Source organism: Leucopleurus acutus, assembly GCF_964270905.1.
Source record: "Leucopleurus acutus genome assembly, chromosome: 16".
In the NCBI taxonomy this organism is placed as follows: Eukaryota; Metazoa; Chordata; class Mammalia; order Artiodactyla; family Delphinidae; genus Leucopleurus; species Leucopleurus acutus.
In genome coordinates this window covers 26421060-26441246 of record NC_139158.1, presented here as the reverse complement: position 1 = coordinate 26441246, position 20187 = coordinate 26421060, and the positions used below count along the sequence as shown (strand labels likewise).

At 41.0% G+C, this 20187-nt stretch overlaps 1 protein-coding gene across 3 annotated transcripts in view; it reads right to left on the bottom strand.

The window, feature by feature from the left end:
- Positions 1-17857, bottom strand: part of PDXDC1 (pyridoxal dependent decarboxylase domain containing 1) — a 50002-nt gene extending 32145 nt beyond the window's left edge. For all 3 annotated transcript variants that reach the window (XR_014326804.1, XM_082856282.1, XM_082856283.1), the window contains exons 1-4: positions 17721-17857; positions 4206-4279; positions 3182-3247; positions 529-609 (exon numbers count right to left, since the gene is read on the bottom strand). Coding sequence is in view for 2 of the 3 variants with exons in the window: in XM_082856282.1 (XP_082712408.1) it covers positions 529-609; positions 3182-3247; positions 4206-4279; positions 17721-17741 (242 nt within the window). In the remaining variant the exon portion in view is untranslated. The remainder of the gene's footprint in view (positions 1-528; positions 610-3181; positions 3248-4205; positions 4280-17720) is intronic.
- Between the last annotated feature and the right edge of the window lie 2330 nt (positions 17858-20187).

Here is a 20187-nt window from a genome sequence, read left to right as displayed (position 1 = left end):
AAAATTGCCTTTGTGTATACACCCTTTCTATCTTTTGAAATTTGAACTGGAAGAATGAATTACTTACTCCAAAAAAATTAAATTTAAAACTATTAAACAGAAAATGAAACTAAATAAATTGCTTGATAGATGCATAAACAGAAATAAAATAAACAGATGATTCACAAAGTGGCCTGCCACCAATGAATTCAGCTGCAGCACTTCTCAGCAATCAGAGGCGGAAGCACAGGAGCAGAAGCAGTCAGAAACAGAAAAGCACAGCAGCTATGCTCTGGCCCCTGTGCCAGCCCCTCCCTAAGACACAAGACCATAAAAACGACAAGATTTTAGTAAATGACTTCCTTTTACAAAATATATTATCTAAAATATGTCAATGTCTCTCTGAAGAAACTGAACATCATTTTAATATCACATGTAACTAGGAATTAAATATAGCTTATTACTGCAGCAACTTGTGAGAATGCAATCATTATCAAAATCAAGAACACATATACTTTCAAACAGAAGCTGCCAACTGTTCTCCATTACCGGGTACTCTGGGGCTCCTCATCTTCATCTCCGTGCATCAGATTCTGAACTAACTGGAGGATGCTCACCATGTCCTGTCCACTGCGGAACAGAAAAACAGCTGACAAACAGGTGGAAACAGCACACATCCCTCACCAGTCTCTCACTATTTTCTCTCATCTAAATTAGCTTGACATGTTTTCTTTTTTAACTGAGGAGCTACGAAAGAAATAATGTGTTTTGAGATACAGTATACATCATTTTTAAAACAAACCTCAAATTATCAACTGAATTCTGAATATAACCTTACTTGTGATTAATCTTCTGCCTAAATATTAATTTGATTTTTAAAAATTTCACCTGCTTTAGCAATATTTCTCTACCTGTTCATTTGAATCTTGGAGACTATTTAATAAGCATGTAATAAGGGCCGAAGTAGTCCTTATAAGCTGTTGGAAGGTCACAAAAGCAGCAAGAATACTCCAGTGCCACTGGTGTATCTAGCTTCTCTCCATGTGGGAGTCTTGTCTGTTTGTTCTAACAGAGCTAAACATGAAATGCAAGCATGATTTATTATTACCTCTTCCCCAAGCTGGGGAAACTGCAGATTCACTTGCAGTGTAAACACTTACTTCTATCCAAGATATGTTTTTAAACGCTCATCACATGAGGAGGTGGAAACTTATGAGAAGAATGTGAAAGGTGAAGTTCTAAGCAATGGCAAGGCAACTTGTAAAACATGTGATGTCAAAATACCATCACTTTATTAATGAGAATGTGACTAATAAAAAGTTCTCTCTTTCAGGCTTCCCTGGTGGCACAGTGGTTCAGAATCTGCCTGCCAATGCAGGGGACATGTGTTCGAGCTCTGGTCCAGGAAGATCCCACATGCCGTGGAGCCACTAAGCCCGTGTGCCACAACTACTGAGCCTGTGCTCTAGAGCCCGTGAGCCACAACTACTGAAGCCCGTGCACCTAGAGCTTGTGCTCTGCAACAAGAGAAGCCACTGCAATGAGAAGCCTGCGCACTGCAACAAAGAGTAGCCCCCACTTGCCGCAACTAGAGAAAGCCCATGCGCAGCAATGAAGACCCAATGCAGCCCCCCCCCAAAAAAAGTTATCTCTTTTCAAAAAGCACCATCAAAACAATGTCCCCAAACCTATCTTCCTCAAGGTGCTGACCTTCACGTGTGAGGGACTCTGATCCTTGGACATTGTGTAGAGATGAGGCCACATGACCTCGAGCAAGCTACTGAAACTCACGAAGCCCTACATTATACAACTGTGAGGATGCTGTTAGTCCATGGAAAGCACCGAATGCCACGCCTGGGGAACTGCTATCTCAGGCACTGGCTATTAGCATTATTAGTGTGAGTACTCCTGACCGGTGACATTAATGCCCTCCCACTCTGAGAATTATGGATGTTCTTGGTAGTATGTCTTCTAGGGAAACTTCTGTGGGATGAATGGAACGCTTTAATTCCCTTCAGTAGGCCTGGGATGAGGAGACTTACAAGATTTGGTTCCTGTTCTCAGCTGGAGAATGAACTTCAGCCGTAGAGGACTTCAAGTCAGCACCCTTCATCTACAAGCAGGAGTGCTTATTTTAAAACGTTAGTACCTGGGGACTTCCCTGGTGGCACAGTGGTTAAGAATCCACCTGCCACTGCAGGGGACACGGGTTCGAGTCCTGGTCTGGGAAGATCCCACATGCCGCAGAGCAACTAAGCCCGTGCGCCACAACTACTGAGCCTGCGCTCTAGAGCCAGTGAGCCAAAACTACTGAGGCCTGCGTGCCTAGAGCCCGTACTCTGCAACAAGAGAAGCCACTGCAATGAGAAGCCAGCACACTGCAGCGAAGAGTAGCCCCTGCTTGCTGCAACTAGAGAAAGCCTGTGCGCAGCAACGAAGACCCAACGCAGCCAAAAAAAAAATTAGTATCTGGGTGTGTTAGATGTGACATTTATTGGCACACTGGGATCCTTCCTCTATACTACTCTTTTGCAACATACTTATTGTACATATTTATATTCAAGTCAAAGGACAACTTAAGGGAGTTGTACTATTTACCTACGTACAGTTTCCTGGTTATAAAAAAAATAATAAGTTTGTCTGAGGGAAACTGGGCCGGGACTTTAACTCCAGATAACTCCAGATTGAGTGCTAACATCCTGTGAAAATGTTAGTTGGATAACTACTTATTTTTCTGACTTCTTCCCTGATAGCTCAAGTCACAAACACTTGACAGATTTGCTTTAGTTGCCAAAAAATAAACCACTCTGCTAATAAATTAGAGTTGACATTTTCCTTTCATTTACTATATAATAAAATGATAAATCTTATCAAGTTAAAATAACTCTCACAATAAAGCTCAGTCTACCAAACAGATTACTGGTTTCAAGGATGAATCAAGTGTGATAGCTGAGTTACGAGTTTGCGTATCACTTCTGAGTTACAAGGTTGTGTTAAACTCTGAACGGGAAAGGGGGAGAAACAGTAGGTTTAGCGTTATCACCAACCAACCAATGGCATTTCAGTTTTCTGTTACACTACATGTAACTCTCAATTTGCTTTGTGCTCATTAAAACTAAAATTGTAAGTCAGTGATGGTAAAATCTTGGTTTAAAGAAAGTGTACACCCTAAGTAAAGGTACTTATCTTCATTGCCACCTACCTGCCTTGCAGTGGCCCTGGAATATCCCCTGATAGGAGCTTCTTTCCATTTTCCTCCTCTGTTCTTCTAATTTAAACGAAATAAAAAACTGTTAACCTTCTAACATTTGAGCATGAACATGTGATAATGTTGCTCACAACCTCTTAGTAACTGATATGAGATTTGAAACACACATCTCGCCTTCTCGTCCCAGCCCCCAGGCTGGGGTAGGGTTTAGTTTCAGGAAAATAATATTAAAAATATAATAATACTTCAAGCTACTTCTTGGTTAGTTGATGCCCTATATCACCTGAATATACAGTAAGAAGTATTTATAGATTCAAGTCAATATATTAAATAAATGAAACTCTTAGTAGGCAGGACTGAAAATTATAAGTCCTGTCCCTTAATTTCAAAATCCTTTAATTACAAAGCACCTTATACCCAAGACAAATACCAATTTTAAATTCAGCTAAAGCTAAGTGTGACGTTCTGAAACCAAGAGGTGTCTTTTTTTTTCATCTTTATTGGAGTATAATTGCTTTACAATGGTGTTAGTTTCTGCTTTATAACAAAGTGAATCAGTTATACATACACATATGTTCCCATATCTCTTCCCTCTTGCGTCTCCCTCACTCCCACCCTCCCTATCCCACCCCTTTAGGTGGTGACAAAGCACCGAGCTGATCTCCCTGTGCTATGCAGCTGCTTCCCACTAGCTATCTACCTTACGTTTGGTAGTGTATATATGTCCATGCCTCTCTCTCGCTTTGTCACAGCTTACCCTTCCCCCTCCCCATATCCAAGTCCATTCTCTAGTAGGTCTGTGTCTTTATTCCCATCTTACCCCTAGGTTCTTCATGACATTTTTTTTTTCTTAGATTCCATATATATGTGTTAGCATACGGTATTTGTCTTTCTCTTTCTGACTTACTTCACTCTGTATGACAGACCAAGAGGTGTCTTTAACAGAAGGAAACTAGTGCTGTCAGTTTCACAGCAAGTTGAACACATTTAATGGGTCACTTCTGTTCCACAGGCTCACCTCTGACTGTCCTCTAGCATCTTCATGGCCTCCTTCAAGTTTTTTCCCATTTCAGCTAGTGTAGGGTCTGCTATCTGGGAAACAAATTTTCAAAAGGTTAAATTTTAACAACCCTCTATTACTTCTGCAACATAATTCATCCAGAAAAACTAAATGCAAGTCCATTTTCTTCTGGATTTATTATAAAATACCTGCATTATTAAAGAACATGTTTGATTTTAAAATTCCAACAGTACAAAGGTATAACATAAAAAAGTCCCACTCCCCAGGGGAGGCCACTTTTAAGTTTGACGTATATCTCTCCAAAGGTTCACTTTGCTCATATGCACCTCTCCAAATTGCTTTTTTCTGCTTTATAGTGACTATGGTTCCATGTCAGCAGGTCCACTTCATTCCTCTTAGTGGTTACACCTTTTTGCATCTGATGGATGTATTATAATTTACTGAACCAGTCCTGAATTAATGGACCCTTAGGTTATTTCAGTTGTTCACTATTAGAAGCAAGGTCCAGAAAAGTATGTATAGTATACTATTCATTTTACTGTTGTAGTAGGCTGAAAAATAGCCCCCCAAAGGATATTCACATCCTAATCCCTGGAATTTGCGAACATTACCTTATATGACAAAGTCTTTGCAGATGTGATTAAGGAGCTTGAGATGGCACGATTACCCTGAATCATCCAGGTGAGCCCTAAATTCAATCACATGTATCCACATGAGAGAATTGGAGGGAGACCACACAGAGAGAGAAGACTATGTGAAGACAGAGCAGAGAGAGATTTGAAGATGCTGGCCTTGAAACTGGAGTGATGGAGCCACCAAACAGGGAAGGATGGCTGGCAAGCAACATAAGCTGGAACAAGAAAGGAAGGGACACTCCCCCTGAGCCTCTGGAGGGAGCGCAGCCCTGCCAGCCCTTGATTTCAGCCCCGCGACAGTGATTTCAAACTTCTGGCCTCCAGGACTGAGAGAGAATGTATTTCTGTTGTTCTAAGCCACCCAGTTTGTGCTCATTTGTTACAGCAGCCCCAGGAGACTAATACGCTCAAACATCTGCAAGTGCTTCTAAAAACTTTGGGACGCTTACACAAGCTAGCCATAGTGATTGCCTCCAAAGAATGGCTACAGGGGTCAGAGAGAGTCTTTTTAGTTCATATCCTTTTGTTCCTTTTGGATTTTAGTACCACGTGTACATCTATCTCCCATTCAAAACATAAACGAAACAAATTTTTAAACATTCTTGCAGAATTGAAACACTCATTTTCCTTTCTTCTTACATCTCCGTAAAAATTTTTAGAGAGACAATCTTGTTGCCCTGAATCTCTGTATAGTATGAATTGGGTTATAAACAATCACAGAAGCTCTCTCTTGTTCCCCCCTTACTCTTCAAATACACTTCAAGTGTATTTATCTGCTTTTCTCTTCATATTGTCTCTTGTACCTCGTAACAGTTTACACAATGTAGATGTGCAATGAGTGTATATTACCTTTAGTACTGTGTTACCTCCTCAAAATTGTTTATTTTTTTAAAGAAATTCTACTGTTTATCAATGTAAGTATCAGAAAATATTAATTCTAGAAGGGACCTTAGGGGTCTAGTCCAGGGATTTCCCACCTGTGTTCTTCTCAGCCTTAAGACTCCTGGAAAGAACTTTGGGGAGAAGGGGTTGGGTAGCCAGTTGGAGCTGCTACCTCTCTGCCCCCCCCTTAAGGAGATCAGCTGTTTTTAACAATAGGGTTTTGAGTAAAGTTTCACTTGTAAAAAGTTTCATTAAAAAGAAGAAAAGAAAAAGTATAAGCATGAAAACCTCTGATTCTCGTATAACATTTTAGAGGAGAGGAAACTAAGACTTAGAGAGGTACACTGCCTTGCCTAGGCTCATGGAAGTAATAAATGACAGAGAGGTGCCAGAACCCTGGTTTCCTGATGTGTTTCTGCCTGTTTCTATTACATCACACTGATTCTACAAGAGATTAGAAAATAATCACATAGCCACATCCGATCTAATTTTTACACGAGAAAAAAGAAATCATTAAAAAAACAGGTGTTTCCAATAAAAATCACGATTTAAATGTAAGCACCAGATGGGTTAGAGAGTAATCTAAAAGGGTCTCCATGCTCTCCATTAACAGTTCTGAGTAGGATGAGGAACAGATAATGGTCAAGAGAATTGATCTTGCTCCTCAGTCTGCTGGTCACGGTCCTTACTACCCTCATCTCCTGTGACACATCAATCCCTGATCATCTGGCCAAATGAAAAGATAAACAGTTTGCTTGATCAATTACACCTCCGTGTTTCATGCTTATAACATCTGCCCCATCTGAAATGTCCTTGTACCTTTTATCCACCTCTAACTACCTATTAAATCACAATTCACTACTTCCAAGAAACCCCTATGGATAAAACCATTTTCACATGTTCACATCCCCTCTAATGATATCGATACCATTTTTTCCTAAACCAAAAATCTGGACTCACTGCCTGACAAATGATTGTATTTATGGGGACAACAGGACGGAAGGCTTGAAACTGGGGCCATTCTAATATGCAACTGCCATTTATCCTCACGATTCTTTACATCCTTTACTATGAATTGTTTTACAGATGATCTTTCCACTATAGGTATTCTCCCCAATTAGATTATATGCTTTTTGAAAGCAGCCATTCAGACTCCTACTAATTTTGACTTCTCTTATAAGACCAAGAATCTAAAGTCAGCTTGATTCTTGGGTTGTCATATTACCTCTGAAACCCCTTAGGAAGGCATGGCATATTGGATATCAACATGCTGGCTCTAAGCTCAACACGGCTAACTTCTCCTATAAAATTGAACAGATTTTTCAGTTAAGAATAGACAAAATAGTTGACTTAGTTTAGAAGCCACTTCATATGACAATACTTATTTTTAAACACCAGAATCACATGTGATGACAAGATGTTTACACTGAGAGAGGCAAGAGAGAAGTGCAGCTTCACATTTCTCCATCTGAGTCTCTCGAGAGAGCAAGCACACACTCATTGAATGGAAAGGCTGACATTTAAATTGCTCTTGATCCTACTCAGAGTGAAGTGGGGACAGCGGGGAGTGGGTAACGGGTGCGTAGGGAAAATAGCACTTTTAGTTAAATTTGACTCAATTAAATGGGAATATGATGTAGACCCTCACATGCTTGTGTTAACGGGATAATCCAAAATATAAAATGTTATCCAGTTGCAGGATATTAGGCCTTAAGTCAAGAAATGCTCGAAGAAAAATATTTATTAATTGGTTCCTTAAACCATGCCTCCATAAGCTTCTACTAAGGGCAGCAACTACTTTCTTATTTGCATTTCGTATCCTCAGTACCTGTTACAATGCCAGAGTACTTGTGTGATAAATGTTAATAAATAATAGCAGGGTAACAGCCAGACACAAAACGAGAGAAAATTAAGTTGAATAAAGATGTCCATTATTTGGTATTTAGAAGGAGGCTGTTTTACAATATTGAGAGAAGAAAAAAAATAGTATTCTATGCCAGGTTCCCAGAAGAATGTCATATTTTTTCAACCCTTAGCATCTAACACAGGATCTGGCACAGAAAAAGGGCTCAATAAGATTTGTGATCCTTAATAATTACTAACACTTACTGAGTTGCTTGCTATATTCAAGCATCATCTAATTAACACCTTTACATGCATTACTGCCTGGCTAACCCAAAGGCACAGAGTTAGTATGTTTTGAAGCCAGAATTTAAAACAAGGTCTGTACTACTCTAGAACCAGTGCTCTTGACCACTAGGCAATACTGCTCCTCAATTTCATCAAAAAAGTAAACAAAGCAACTCACATTTTGAAAAAGCTCTTGTCTCAAGAACCATAATTAGAGCTAAGTAAGGTCTCATTTTAAAGATAATCCTTGGGACTTCCCTGGTGGTGCAGTGGTTAAGAATCTGCCTGCCAATGCAGGGGACTCGGGTTCAAGCCCTGGTCCGGGAAGATCCCACATGCTACGGAGCAACTGGGCCCGTGCGCCACAACTACTGAGCCTGTACTCTACAGCCCACGAACCACAACTACGGAGCCCATGTGCCGCAACTACTGAAGCCTGTGCACCTATGGAGTGTGTATATCCACAGATTCACTTTCTAATTACAAAATTACCACGTGTTCACTACTGAAGATTCAGAAACCATTATTAGACTGTTAGTCATTAGATTGCAAATTTGTAACTTATATTTCAGCTATGTTGATTCTGTGTAATGAAGTGGATTCGGTATTTTTGCTTCAATTACGTCTAACATTGATGCATGGCATGGCTTAAAGCAAGTTCAAAACTCCTAAGGAGAACCATTCAACTGTTCATATGATAACTGTCACAGAACTAGACAGCTCATTTTGTAAAACAAGCCCCGCCATTCATCCTTTGATAAGCATCTTTTCAACAATCATTTTTATACTAGTTGATTTCCATCACTTTCAGTCAGTGTGGGATATTAAGTATTAAATATTAAAATATCCTGCCACTATCAGAAGAAGAAATAGTATATATGTAATGGTAAAATATCATTAAAATTCTCACAATTTAAATGTTGGAGGAAAAAAGTTGAAAGTCAAATGCAAGATAAAATAGTAAAGGAGGTCAGGAAGTAATTCTCTATTTTTCAAGCCAGGAGGAAATTATACATTTATTTGGAATAAGGCAACATGGGTTAATGAAAAAAATCACTTATTTTTTGCTTTTGGCTAGAATTATATCAACTTAGTTATGAGGTAACACTGGTACTATTCCTACCCGTATTATTCGGAATACATTATATTTATCATTTTATTCTACTTCATTAAAAAAAAAACTGCTGGCCATGACCTGCTAAATTGATTTGACATCTCATATAAAGGATGTAACCTGCAGTTTGGGGGGGAAAAAACCCACACCATTTTAATGGATGTTATTGAAAATTAACATCCAGTTATTAGTAATGGAGTGAACAATCATTTGTTAATAAAGTTTATTAACTGAGAAGTTGTTTATAATAACCTTTCAAAAGTGGAAACTACATGGGTTTCCCGGGTGGCGCAGTGGTTGAGAGTCCGCCTGCCGATGCAGGGGACATGGGTTTGTGCCCCGGGCCAGGAAGATCCCACATGCCGCGGAGCGGCTGGGCCCGTGAGCCATGGCCACTGGGCCTGTGCGTCCGGAGCCTGTGCTCGCAACGGGATAGGCCACAACAGTGAGAGGCCGCGTACCGCAAAAAAAAAAAAAAAAAAAGTGGAAACTACAGCAGAAGAATAATAAAATCTTAGGGCCTAAGATCTGGGAACTACTGCTCTCCAGTCACTTAAAATTTTCTCAGCTTTCAAATGCTTAATCAAGCTCTTGTATACATTTTCTTCAGTTAAACCAGCCTACCAAAGTGTGACCAAAAACTATATGATTTACTTTCATATGAATTAAGGAAAAAATAATACCTCAAGCCCTGAATTCATAAACATTACTGTTTAGCACAAATCTAAGTTTAAAAAAAAAAGGGCTGTAGTGACAGAAAGCAGATCTGGGATCCACTTGCAAAGGGGCACAAGGGAACTTTTTAGGGAGATGGAAATGTTCCATATCTTAATTATGCTGGTGGTTATATGACTATACACAACTGCCAAAACTCAAACTGTATAATTAAAGTGCATATTTTTATTGTATATAAATTGTTCCTCAATTTTAAAGAAGGAGGTTGAATTGATTTAGTCGATTGAAAAGGAATATTAAGCAAATAACCGTACAAGTGGTAACTGATGTGACAAAATTTGCAAAGATTGTATATGAATAACTGCTGTTTGAAAAATGCAGAGCTATACATTTAAAAAGAAGCACCGTCCAGAAAAGGGGAAGTTTAAAGAGTAATTTTAAAATATATAAATCACAACATTCATTAATAATAGAAGTATGCAATACCATGTTTCAATAAACTTTTTTCAGGGGAGGAATGTTCATTTTGGGGGGTTCTAGGACTATTGACAGAAGAAAAACGAAAGCAGGTGAGAATACTAGCTGATCGTACCAGATAGAAGGCCTTGATGTTAACAAATGCTAGTTTCCAACATTTGTATTAGACTTACAAAAAAAAAATCACTACACAGAAATTACCACAACACTATAAATCAACTATACTTCAATAAAAAACAAATCACTACCTTTCTTCAATTGATCGACGTTATCAGATAAAGCTCTGAATTGATGTTTCTAACATTTCACCTACTCTTTTGCCTTCCACAGCTTTCTAAGCAAGGTTAATCCTGGATAGTGATAAGCATGCAAGTATCAACTTTCCAAAAACCATATATTTTCCTCCCAGGTGAAAACACAAAGGATGCCTGCTGTCTAGCACTAAACAAGTGCCCCAAATACTACACATCTCAGAGAAGCAATAAGAACAGCAGCAGCTGCTTCAGGAACACAGCTGTTCCTTATGGGTCAACAATGAGAGAAAATGTAGGGATTCTCCAAGGTAATAATAGCACCTTGCAAACCTGACTTACTCATTGGAGCCTCAATTTCTACATCTATAAATACTTTTGTGTAGTTCCAACAGAAAAGTATTTAATTAAGAACAAGGCACTTTCGTCTATGTTTGTCTTTTAAGGATTGGATACTCTTGGAAAATCTTATTTTTAACTATGCTTGAGTGTGGACTTTATGCTTGAGTGTGTGAGAGCATGAAGACATACTGTACTTATTGGCTCATTAAGCAAAATATTTTAGTTGAAAAGGGATTTGCAAATATTGCATGAGGTGTTAGTATTTAAACTTACAAATCCCTCATGAAAAGAGGCAAAAAAGAACATATAGGGGAAAAAAAGGGGCAAAAATATACAAAAGAGTGGGGAAAATCTGGTAGCAATAAGGAGGCAGCAAAGTTAGTAACACCAGATCAAACCTGGCATCAGTAGAAGTACACAGGGACTTCCTTGGTGGCGCAGTGGTTAAGAATCCGCCTGCCAATGCAGGGGACACGGGTTCAAGCTCCATTCCAGGAAAATCCCACATGCTGCAGAGCAACTAAGCCCGTGTGCCACAACTACTGAGCCTGCGTGCCACAACTACTGAAGCCCTCGCACCTAGGGCCTGTGCTCTGCTACAAGAGAAGCCACCACAATGAGAAGCCCATGCACCGCAACAAAGAGTAGCCCCTCCTCACCACAACTAAAGAAAGCCTGCGTGCAGCAATGAAGACCCAACACAGCCATAAATAAATAAAACGGTTTAAAAAAAAAAAAGAAGTACACAGAAGGAAAAAAGGGGCATTCAATTTACTTGCCTTAAGATACATGATGGGAAGGCCAGGGATCGAAATCTAAATTTCAGAAAATGTATTCCAAGAGAATCAATTCACTTAGACATTTTATTTTATTTTTTATTTTTAAAATTTTTATTGGAGTACAGTTGATTTACAATGTTGTATTAGTTTCAGGTGTATAGCAAAGTGAATCAGCTATACATATACATATATCCACTCTTTTTAAAATTCTTTTCCTATATAGGCCATTACAGAGTATTGAGTAGAGTTCCCTGTGCTATACAGTAAAGTCCTTATTAGTTATCTATTTTACATATAGTTCATTTAGACATTTTATTATGAGTGTTTGCCAATAACTACACGGATGGAAAAATACCACAACAGGCAAGCTCTATTTCTAAGAAGTTTACTAGTTTATCTGGAATCACATACTTATTCTGGAACAAAAAGAAAATTGCTTAAAGCAAAACATGCTATAGTCACTGGAAAAAATAAGTCATTAAGATATGCTTCTTAAAGAAGGTGTTTCCTAGGACTTATTGGGGGATCAATTCAGAAAGATAAAGATATCCATTACCCTTATCAATATCATTATTTCCAAAACTGAATTGGAATTATGCAGGTTTAATGTTGCCAACCTGATCTTAAAAATAATAATTCTAAGGAAAGGAACCCATCAATTCCTTCCTTCTATGTATCTTCAGAACTTTACTGTTGTAAAACTGTAAACTGTGTGAAACTGCCAATATTCAGGTATTTCTAGGGAACAAAAACAGCAATTTCATATGACTGCACCAATACAATGTCCAGTCTAATAAGTAATTCAGTCTCACTAGGCTCCTGAAAATCTCACTGTAGCAAAATGTTCAATGTCCCTGAGTTGCACCTTCAAATTGAAGGCTTTACTTTGCTGTTTCTGTTTTTCTGCTCATAGGAAAAAGATCTCAGAAAGGTTTACTTTGCCCTCAGAATGCCTTTTCCACAGGCACTGGGGGACAAAAAAGTGGACAGGGCCCCAGGCTGGGCCTCAAGGACTAACTAACCTTAAGGCAGCTAAACACTTAGCATTCGCCACAAAAAACAAAAACTACTGCAATAGTAACAGAAATTAAATAAACAAAATATTAAACTCAAAATAGTTTTATGGCCCTTGACTATTGTTTGGAGGGAATGGATTTAATTTAAGCTAGATAAGTTTCTGAAAGGAATTTTTAAACATTTTCAAAGTGACTGGAGGCATATTTTTTATATCTAACTTTAAAAGGTAAAATGGCTTCCTTTCTCTTATGTTCTACCAGCAATAACATTAGGCACAAACATAAAGTAAAAATCTACATTATATTTACATTTAAAACAAACCTAGAAAAGCCATGATTCTGAACTAAATATTCTACCTAAAGAATCTCTTCCACATACTCTTTCCTGGTCACTCACTCGATGCCCTTTGTTTCTTAATTCCTGTGATTCTTTTTACCCCTCTTTGCTATACAAGGCTTTGCCTAAACTTGTATGCCCCTTACTATAATGTAACCTCTCCCAGGGATCATGTCTTATTCACCTTGTGTCTTTCTCAGCACTCAGCACTGGGCTTTGACCATAGTTGACCAGCAATAAAAAATTTAAGTCAAAACAGGTTTCTGCTTCAGGTGAAAACATGACTTTAAGCTCAAGCAACTGCTATCTATAATTATAACTCATAATTCTAGATAAGGTGGAACACACAGGACTGGGGACCACCAATAGCTCTGCTAACTACAGCTGAAATTTTGAATAAATCGAGAACCACCAATGCCATAAATTTTTAGGATCAGGAACTTTGTGCCACGCTTTCCCTGACACCCAGCATTTGATAATCATTTACTGCCTTAGGCACCATGCACCTGTATGCAAAACCCTCAATCATGATGATATAGAGATCAGCTTTAAATGAACGGTAACATTATAGGCTATCATATCCTCACAGAAGTCCTTCTATTCTAGGTAAGAGAGGGATCTACAAAGGCTTATCACAGAAACTGGTCATTTCAAGCTTGGCTAATAGGGGTTCTTTACATGAGCTTTTTAGGTAAAGAGCAGGAATAGAAATTCTGGTAGTCCTTATCAGTAATGATCAGCAATGTTCCATCCACGCAGCTCCTATTGCCCCTTATAAACAGTAAGGTGGTAACAGAATTTTCCAAAATCAGGTCCAAGGGGGTAGGGGGGAACTTAGCTCAGGATGAGTACAACAGTAAAAAATGGGTTTGGTTGTAATTATTTAGGTCAGAAACAGGGTCGAGGTTGCCTCTTTTAGAGACAAGAATTAGATATACGGTACAGTAAATAAATTGGCCCCGCTCTATAGCACTACCCAATAGAACTTTCTGTGAACATTTCTATTATCTGTGCTGCCCCAGTACTGCAGCCACAAACCACATTGTGACTGTTGAACACTTGAAATGTGGCTAATGTGACTGAGGAACTAAATATTAAATTTATTTAATTTTAATTAATTAAATTTAAATAGCCAAATGTGGCTGGTGGGGTTTCCATGGTGGCGCAGTGGTTTAGAATCTGCCTGCCAATGCAGGGGACATGGGTTCGAGCCCTGGTCCAGGAAGATCTCACATGCCACAAAGCAACTAAGCCCGTGCGCCACAACTACTAAGCCCACGCACCACAACTACTGAAGCCTGCGCACCTAGAGCCTGTGCCCTGCAACAAGAGAAGCCACTGCAGTGAGAAGCCCGCGCACCGCAACGAAGAGTAGCCCCGCTGGCCGCAACTAGAGAAAGATTGCAAGCAGCAACAAAGACCCAACGCCGCCAAAAATAATAAATTAAATAAATTTTAAAAAAATGTGGCTGGTGGACAGTGCAGCTCTAGATTCTCTAAGTCAGTGGTTCTCAACCAGAGGGGATCCTTTCACCCCCAGGGGACAACTGCCTCAACTGGAGATGTTTTTGGTTGTCACACTGTGGGGAGGGGATGCTACTGGCATCTAGTGGGTGGAGGCCAGGGATGCTGCTAAACATTCTACAGTACACAGGACAGCCTCCTACAATAGAGAATTATCCAGCCCAATGTCAGTGGTGCCAAGGCTGAGACATCTGCTCTAAGTTTACTCAAGGTTGGAATTAAAAGTGCAAAACAGGGCTTCCCTGGTGGCGCAGTGGTTGAGAGTCTGCCTACCGATGCAGGGGACACGGGTTCGTGCCCCGGTCCGGGAGGATCCCACATGCCGCGGAGCGGCTAGGCCCGTGAGCCATGGCCGCTGAGCCTGCGCGTCCGGAGCCTGTGCTCTGCAACGGGAGAGGCCACAGCAGTGAGAGGCCTGCGTACCGAAAAAAAAAAAAGTGCAAAACAAACTGCTATACACCTTGTCTAAACATAATACCCAGGAAGAATGAGATTTTTCCAAGCAGCAAGAAAAGATCTGGGCTGTTCTACAAGTTTAAAGTAGCAGGTTTTTACTAACAGGTGTTATGTAGGTGTGTTGAGTACCTTATTAAAATCTTCAGCATCAGCGTTATTACTTCCTGTGGCATTTTTAAACTTGGATATTAACATAAGTAAACACTGTGAGATTTGTTCCTTATGAGTTGGACGTACAGTATTGGGGGAGCTGAGGCGCCAACTCTTCTAGTTTGAATTCCTTGCCCCTATAATTAACCTATCTATAGTTTCTCTGGATGTCACTAATTTTGAATACAAAAAGAAAACATATATTGTGAAAGAAAAGCAAATCAAGGCAAGAAAATGGCTCTGTCATCGCAGGTCTGCATGTCTACATATTACTTAAAGAAAAAGCAAGGGTACAAAATTATATTTGGACCAAAGGAAATGTACTGAGTGATTCTATTAAACAATGATAGCACACTACATTATAGAGTGAGAGAGATTACTTGAAATTTTAGAGGATGGGTATCAAATAACATTGTGGTTTCTGTAGCCAGTCTAAATTATGCAAGGATTAGTTTAAATGGCATCATTCAGAACTGCTCAAATAGTTCTTAAATTTATACTAGCAATGTAGAATTTAACCCAGCAGTCTATTCCTCAAAGAAACCAGAATAATGGACACAATTCAATGTTTTACTTTGATTCAAACTGTTTTTCACAACACAAAATTTTCAACATTCATATTACAGCAATGCTTTTTCTTTTCTGCCCACTTAGCACCAAGAGAAATTGTTCATTACAAGTAAAGCCCTGTCTTGCTTCAGGGAATATAAAAATAAGACACAGTACTAGTTCTGAAAAACTTACATTCAGAATTTACACACTGGCCTAAGGCAGAGACTTCCAGCCCACACATTCTGAATTCCTGAAAGATCCCTGTAATTTTTGTGAATGTGCCAGGCTTAAGCATGCTGGAGTTTCAGTACCTCTTCAGATCTTCATTTGAAGAGTTCAAGATCTTTTATCATCAATTAACATTTAGGGAGCAACCACTGTAATCTAGTAATCAAATACCAGAAAAATAATATTTGAAGCAGGACTCCAACCCATTCTGTTTTGCAGATCTGCCTATAACGAACTATTCTTGGAGGAAAGAACACTCCAGGTCTTTAGATTTCTAACTGAAATGCCACAAAGCCCCTCCCATCTTCTTTATGAAATTGGAAAGGAAACAACACTGAAGGGACATTTTTAGCATCATTTTGTATTCAACCACGGGCGTTTGTATTCAACTACTGGTCCACACACGGTGTAGACCAGGGGTTCTCAGCCTCAGCACTACTGATAATTCTCTGGTACAGGGTCTGTCTTGTGCAATGTCGGATGTTAGCAGCATCCCTGGCCTCTACCCACTAGGTACCAGCAGCCCCTTCCTAACGCCTGATTGTGACAATCAAAAGTGTATCCAAACGTTGGCCAAATATCCCCTGGGGAACAAAACAGCCTGGTGGTTGAGAATCACTGATTTAGACTGAAACTCAAAGTACCACAAGGTAGACACTGTGCTCATCAAAAGCCTGGGAAGACTTTATTCCTAGACAGAAAAACATGTAACATTCACCACAGAGGCGGTGTAAGAAAAACATATTATCTCTGTCCTTTCTTGATTCCTTCCACCCAATATATGAGAAACAACGGAGGCGTAGGCTATACCACTGTGTGCACATGAAGACATCTGGCTCAACTTGTACAATTACTCCCTTTAACTCTCCAGTGACAAGTGAACAAATCCACAGCAGCTGCTGCATTGAAAAAATGACAAAATATGTTACTTCTGCCAGTTCAAAATTAAAATAAAGCAGTCTTGAAACACTAGCATTGCTCCTGAATTCCACATATATGAAAAACCGGGTCTGGACAAGCGGACTCCCAAGCTTGTAAAGAAAGAAGGACTTTGAGGGAGGGCAGAAAGTCAGGGTCTGAAAGTAGGTATCCGTGAAGAAATCCAAGCACTGGTTCTCATTTACTAGCTCTAAATCCGGGACAATTAGAATCCATTTCACATGCCAGAGCGGTCAGCCAGGTACATCACGCTGCTGTTTCCCCAAGAGGAAATCGGAGTAAAACCCTGCTACCAACGGATTTCCGACTGACCTCAGGGTCCCCCCCTCGCCACGGAAAGGGGGAGCCAGAAAGTTGTGGAGCAGCAGCATTCCCAAAGACGAAATTCACAATCTACAGAAGCCCCGCCCCTTTCTGGACCTCAGGGGTCTTTCAAACTACTGCATTAGAATCACGTGAGGACCTCGTTAAACCCACAGATCCCGGTCCCGTCCCCCAAGGTTCCGATCCGAGGGCTGAAAATCTGGATTTTTACCAAGGGCCCCAGGTGATTCCTAGGCTCGCTGAAGATGGCAAATTACTGCTTGCACATCTCCCTTCCTAACTTGGAGCCCACAGACAACCTACAGGTTTCCAATTGGCTCCGAAACAACTGGGGCTTCATTCCAGGAGCTTCTGCGGCCGCAAGTTGTTAGCTCTGTCATCCGAGAGGGTGAGCCGAGCTCTCGCAGGCCCCAAGGTCGGCCCCGCGGCCCCCGACTGGGCTCCGGGTCGTTCGCGGCCCCGGGCAGAACCCGGCCCAGCCTCTCCCGGCCCACGGGGACCCCAGAGACCCCCGGCCCCGTGACGTGACCAGGCCCCAGCCTCGAGCGACGGGCCGGACGCCCTCGCGACCAGGCCTCCTCAGGCGGGCCCGTTAGCCCCCGGCCCCCTCCCCGGTCACAATGGCAGCTCGCGACCGGGAAACAGGCGCCCCGCAGGCGGGGGCCTCGGGCCGCCGCTCCGCATCCACCCCCGGTACGGACCTTCTCCAGGGGCGCGTCCATGGCTAAGGCGGCCGGTGGAGCCCGATGGAGGCCCGGCGATCCCGGGCACTACTTCCGCCTCCCGAGCTCCGCCGCCGTTTCCACGCTGGCAGCGCTGACGTCCCGCTCGCCCGCGGCCGGCGGGGCGGAGAAGAGAAGGAACTTCCTGGCTGCGCAGCGGGGAGTGGAAAGCGGGGCTCGGGAAGGCGGGGGAGGCGGGGCCCACGGGGAGGCGGGGCCCATGGGGTGGGCGGGGCCCGGGGTGGGCGGGGCCCTCCAGGCTTCCGTACAAGGCCGTCACGCCGGCCAGCCCAAATGTTTCCAGATGAGAGGGGGAGAATGGATGGTGGAGCCGTTCTAAACTCTCTTCAGAAGCCTGTCCTGGTGTCAGAGTAGAAGTATAATAATTACAAGGGGTCACTCATGTAGTAAAATGCTGGAAATACTGGTAACGCACCTCTACTTCCGGGCCTAGTGTTCCAAGTTCTCCCCGCTATCGCCATTCCTCAGGAATGGAACAGGCCATTCACCACGGAGAGGCGGGGCGACCGAGCGCCCCCGCGCACGCGCAGCTTTGGTGGTTTTCTAGGCGCTCAGGGCTTCGCGGGTTTCAGCTATTGGACTCCTGAGCAGTGACCGCTACTCTGAAAAGGCGCTGATCAGAGCTGAGGTATTTGTCTCAGACCTTACCGCAGAATTCTAGACGGAAACGACTTTGAGACAACTGGCTCAGCCACTTTCTTCGTGTCAGGCCACAATTATGACTTGTTAGGTAATAATGATAATAGATCAGTTGCTGCTATTCCATTTTATGGTACAACAGCCTTGTGATGTAGAGATCATTATTATCTCCATTTCACAGTGCCAATCTAGGTTGGATCCAAGCACCCTGACCCCAGCGTCTGTACATTACACATACTGCCTCTATAACCGCTTCCACCCCTCCTGTATAATCATAAGGTGTTTCCAGGGAATAAGAGAAGACATAAATTTCCTTATTCTTCCCTCTAAATGAGGAAAACTGAAATGAACTAGTCTATCACGGTTACAGTCCGTAAAACAATTCACCACTAGTACACCGATGACGTTACAACCGCAAAACCATACCTCTTCTCTCCTGTTCTGGGCGCCTCTCTTCCGAAATCTGTGTAAATGACTGGGTTGCATTTTCAGTGTAGTAATTATATTTTTTGAGCTCTCTAAATTGTGTTAGATAAATTGCCCAGTTATGTTAATAAAATTATTTTCTACCAAAAGAAGCTTTGTGTACAGTGGGAACTATTCAGATTCTCCACAGAGCTCTGCAAACAGAAAAGGATGATAGATTTATGTCTTCCAAGATCTAAAAGTGGAATGTACCTCTTCGAGCTAAACAAGTCACCTTTTCCAACGTGTTGTTATCAAGCATTTAGAAAAGTTGTTATACCATGAACACCCATATGCCTATCCTACAATGAACATCTACCTGTATTTGCTTTACAAATATGATATTTACATAAGTATCCATCTATCTATCCATCAATACGTCTTATGTTTTGATACATTCCAAAACTGCAGACATCAATACGTTTCACCCCTTAACACCTCAGCCTGGGTATCATTAAAAACTCCTAATTTTTAAAACCACCTCCAAGTATCTGGATTATATTAAAAAGTAGATTCTACAAAACAAATACTAGAGAGATGAAACTTACATTTTCTATTTTAAAAGTAGACTTTAAAAGCCAACATGAAGAAAGTGGGAATAATTGGTTCATTCAATATTTATCCAAATGTTTATCGACTGCCATCTTGGACAGTTAGGGGCTAGAAATACAAGATCCTGCCCTTAAGAAAATGCTGTTTAGGGCAGAGGTTTTTACTTTGGACCCAGGGGGAGGTCTGTGAAACTCCTGAAACTATGCTCTAAATTTTGCATGAGTGCATTTTTCTGGGGAGCATTGCATAGCTTTCAAGATCAAGTTGGACACACACACACACACACACACACACACTCCTGTCAAAAGAAATTAAAACCACTTGGCTTGTAGACAGACAGATATGTAAGCTGATAAATTATAATGCGGCATTCTATGGGCTAGAACAGAGAGATGAGAAAAATATTGTTGGAAGCCAGAAGATGAAACCACTCATTGTGGGAACAATTTGGCTTATATGTTCTGATATAGACCTTTCCTGATTAATAGGCAAAAAGCAAACCAAATAAAGGAAGTTTGTGGTTATTTTTCCTTTTGGGTCCATTCACATGATTTTTGTTGTATCCTGAATAATATTTACATACCCATATTGTAGATGTTGTTTTTAAGTCTTTAAGTTTTAGAATCAACCAAATTACACATACGGAAGATATAGTTATTATTCACTATGGTAATGATAAATTACCAAAAAGTGGGCAGGAAGAGGCGAGGTGAAGAGGAACATAAGGGGAATCACTAATGTCCTCAACTTCATTCCAGGAAGTAAGTAG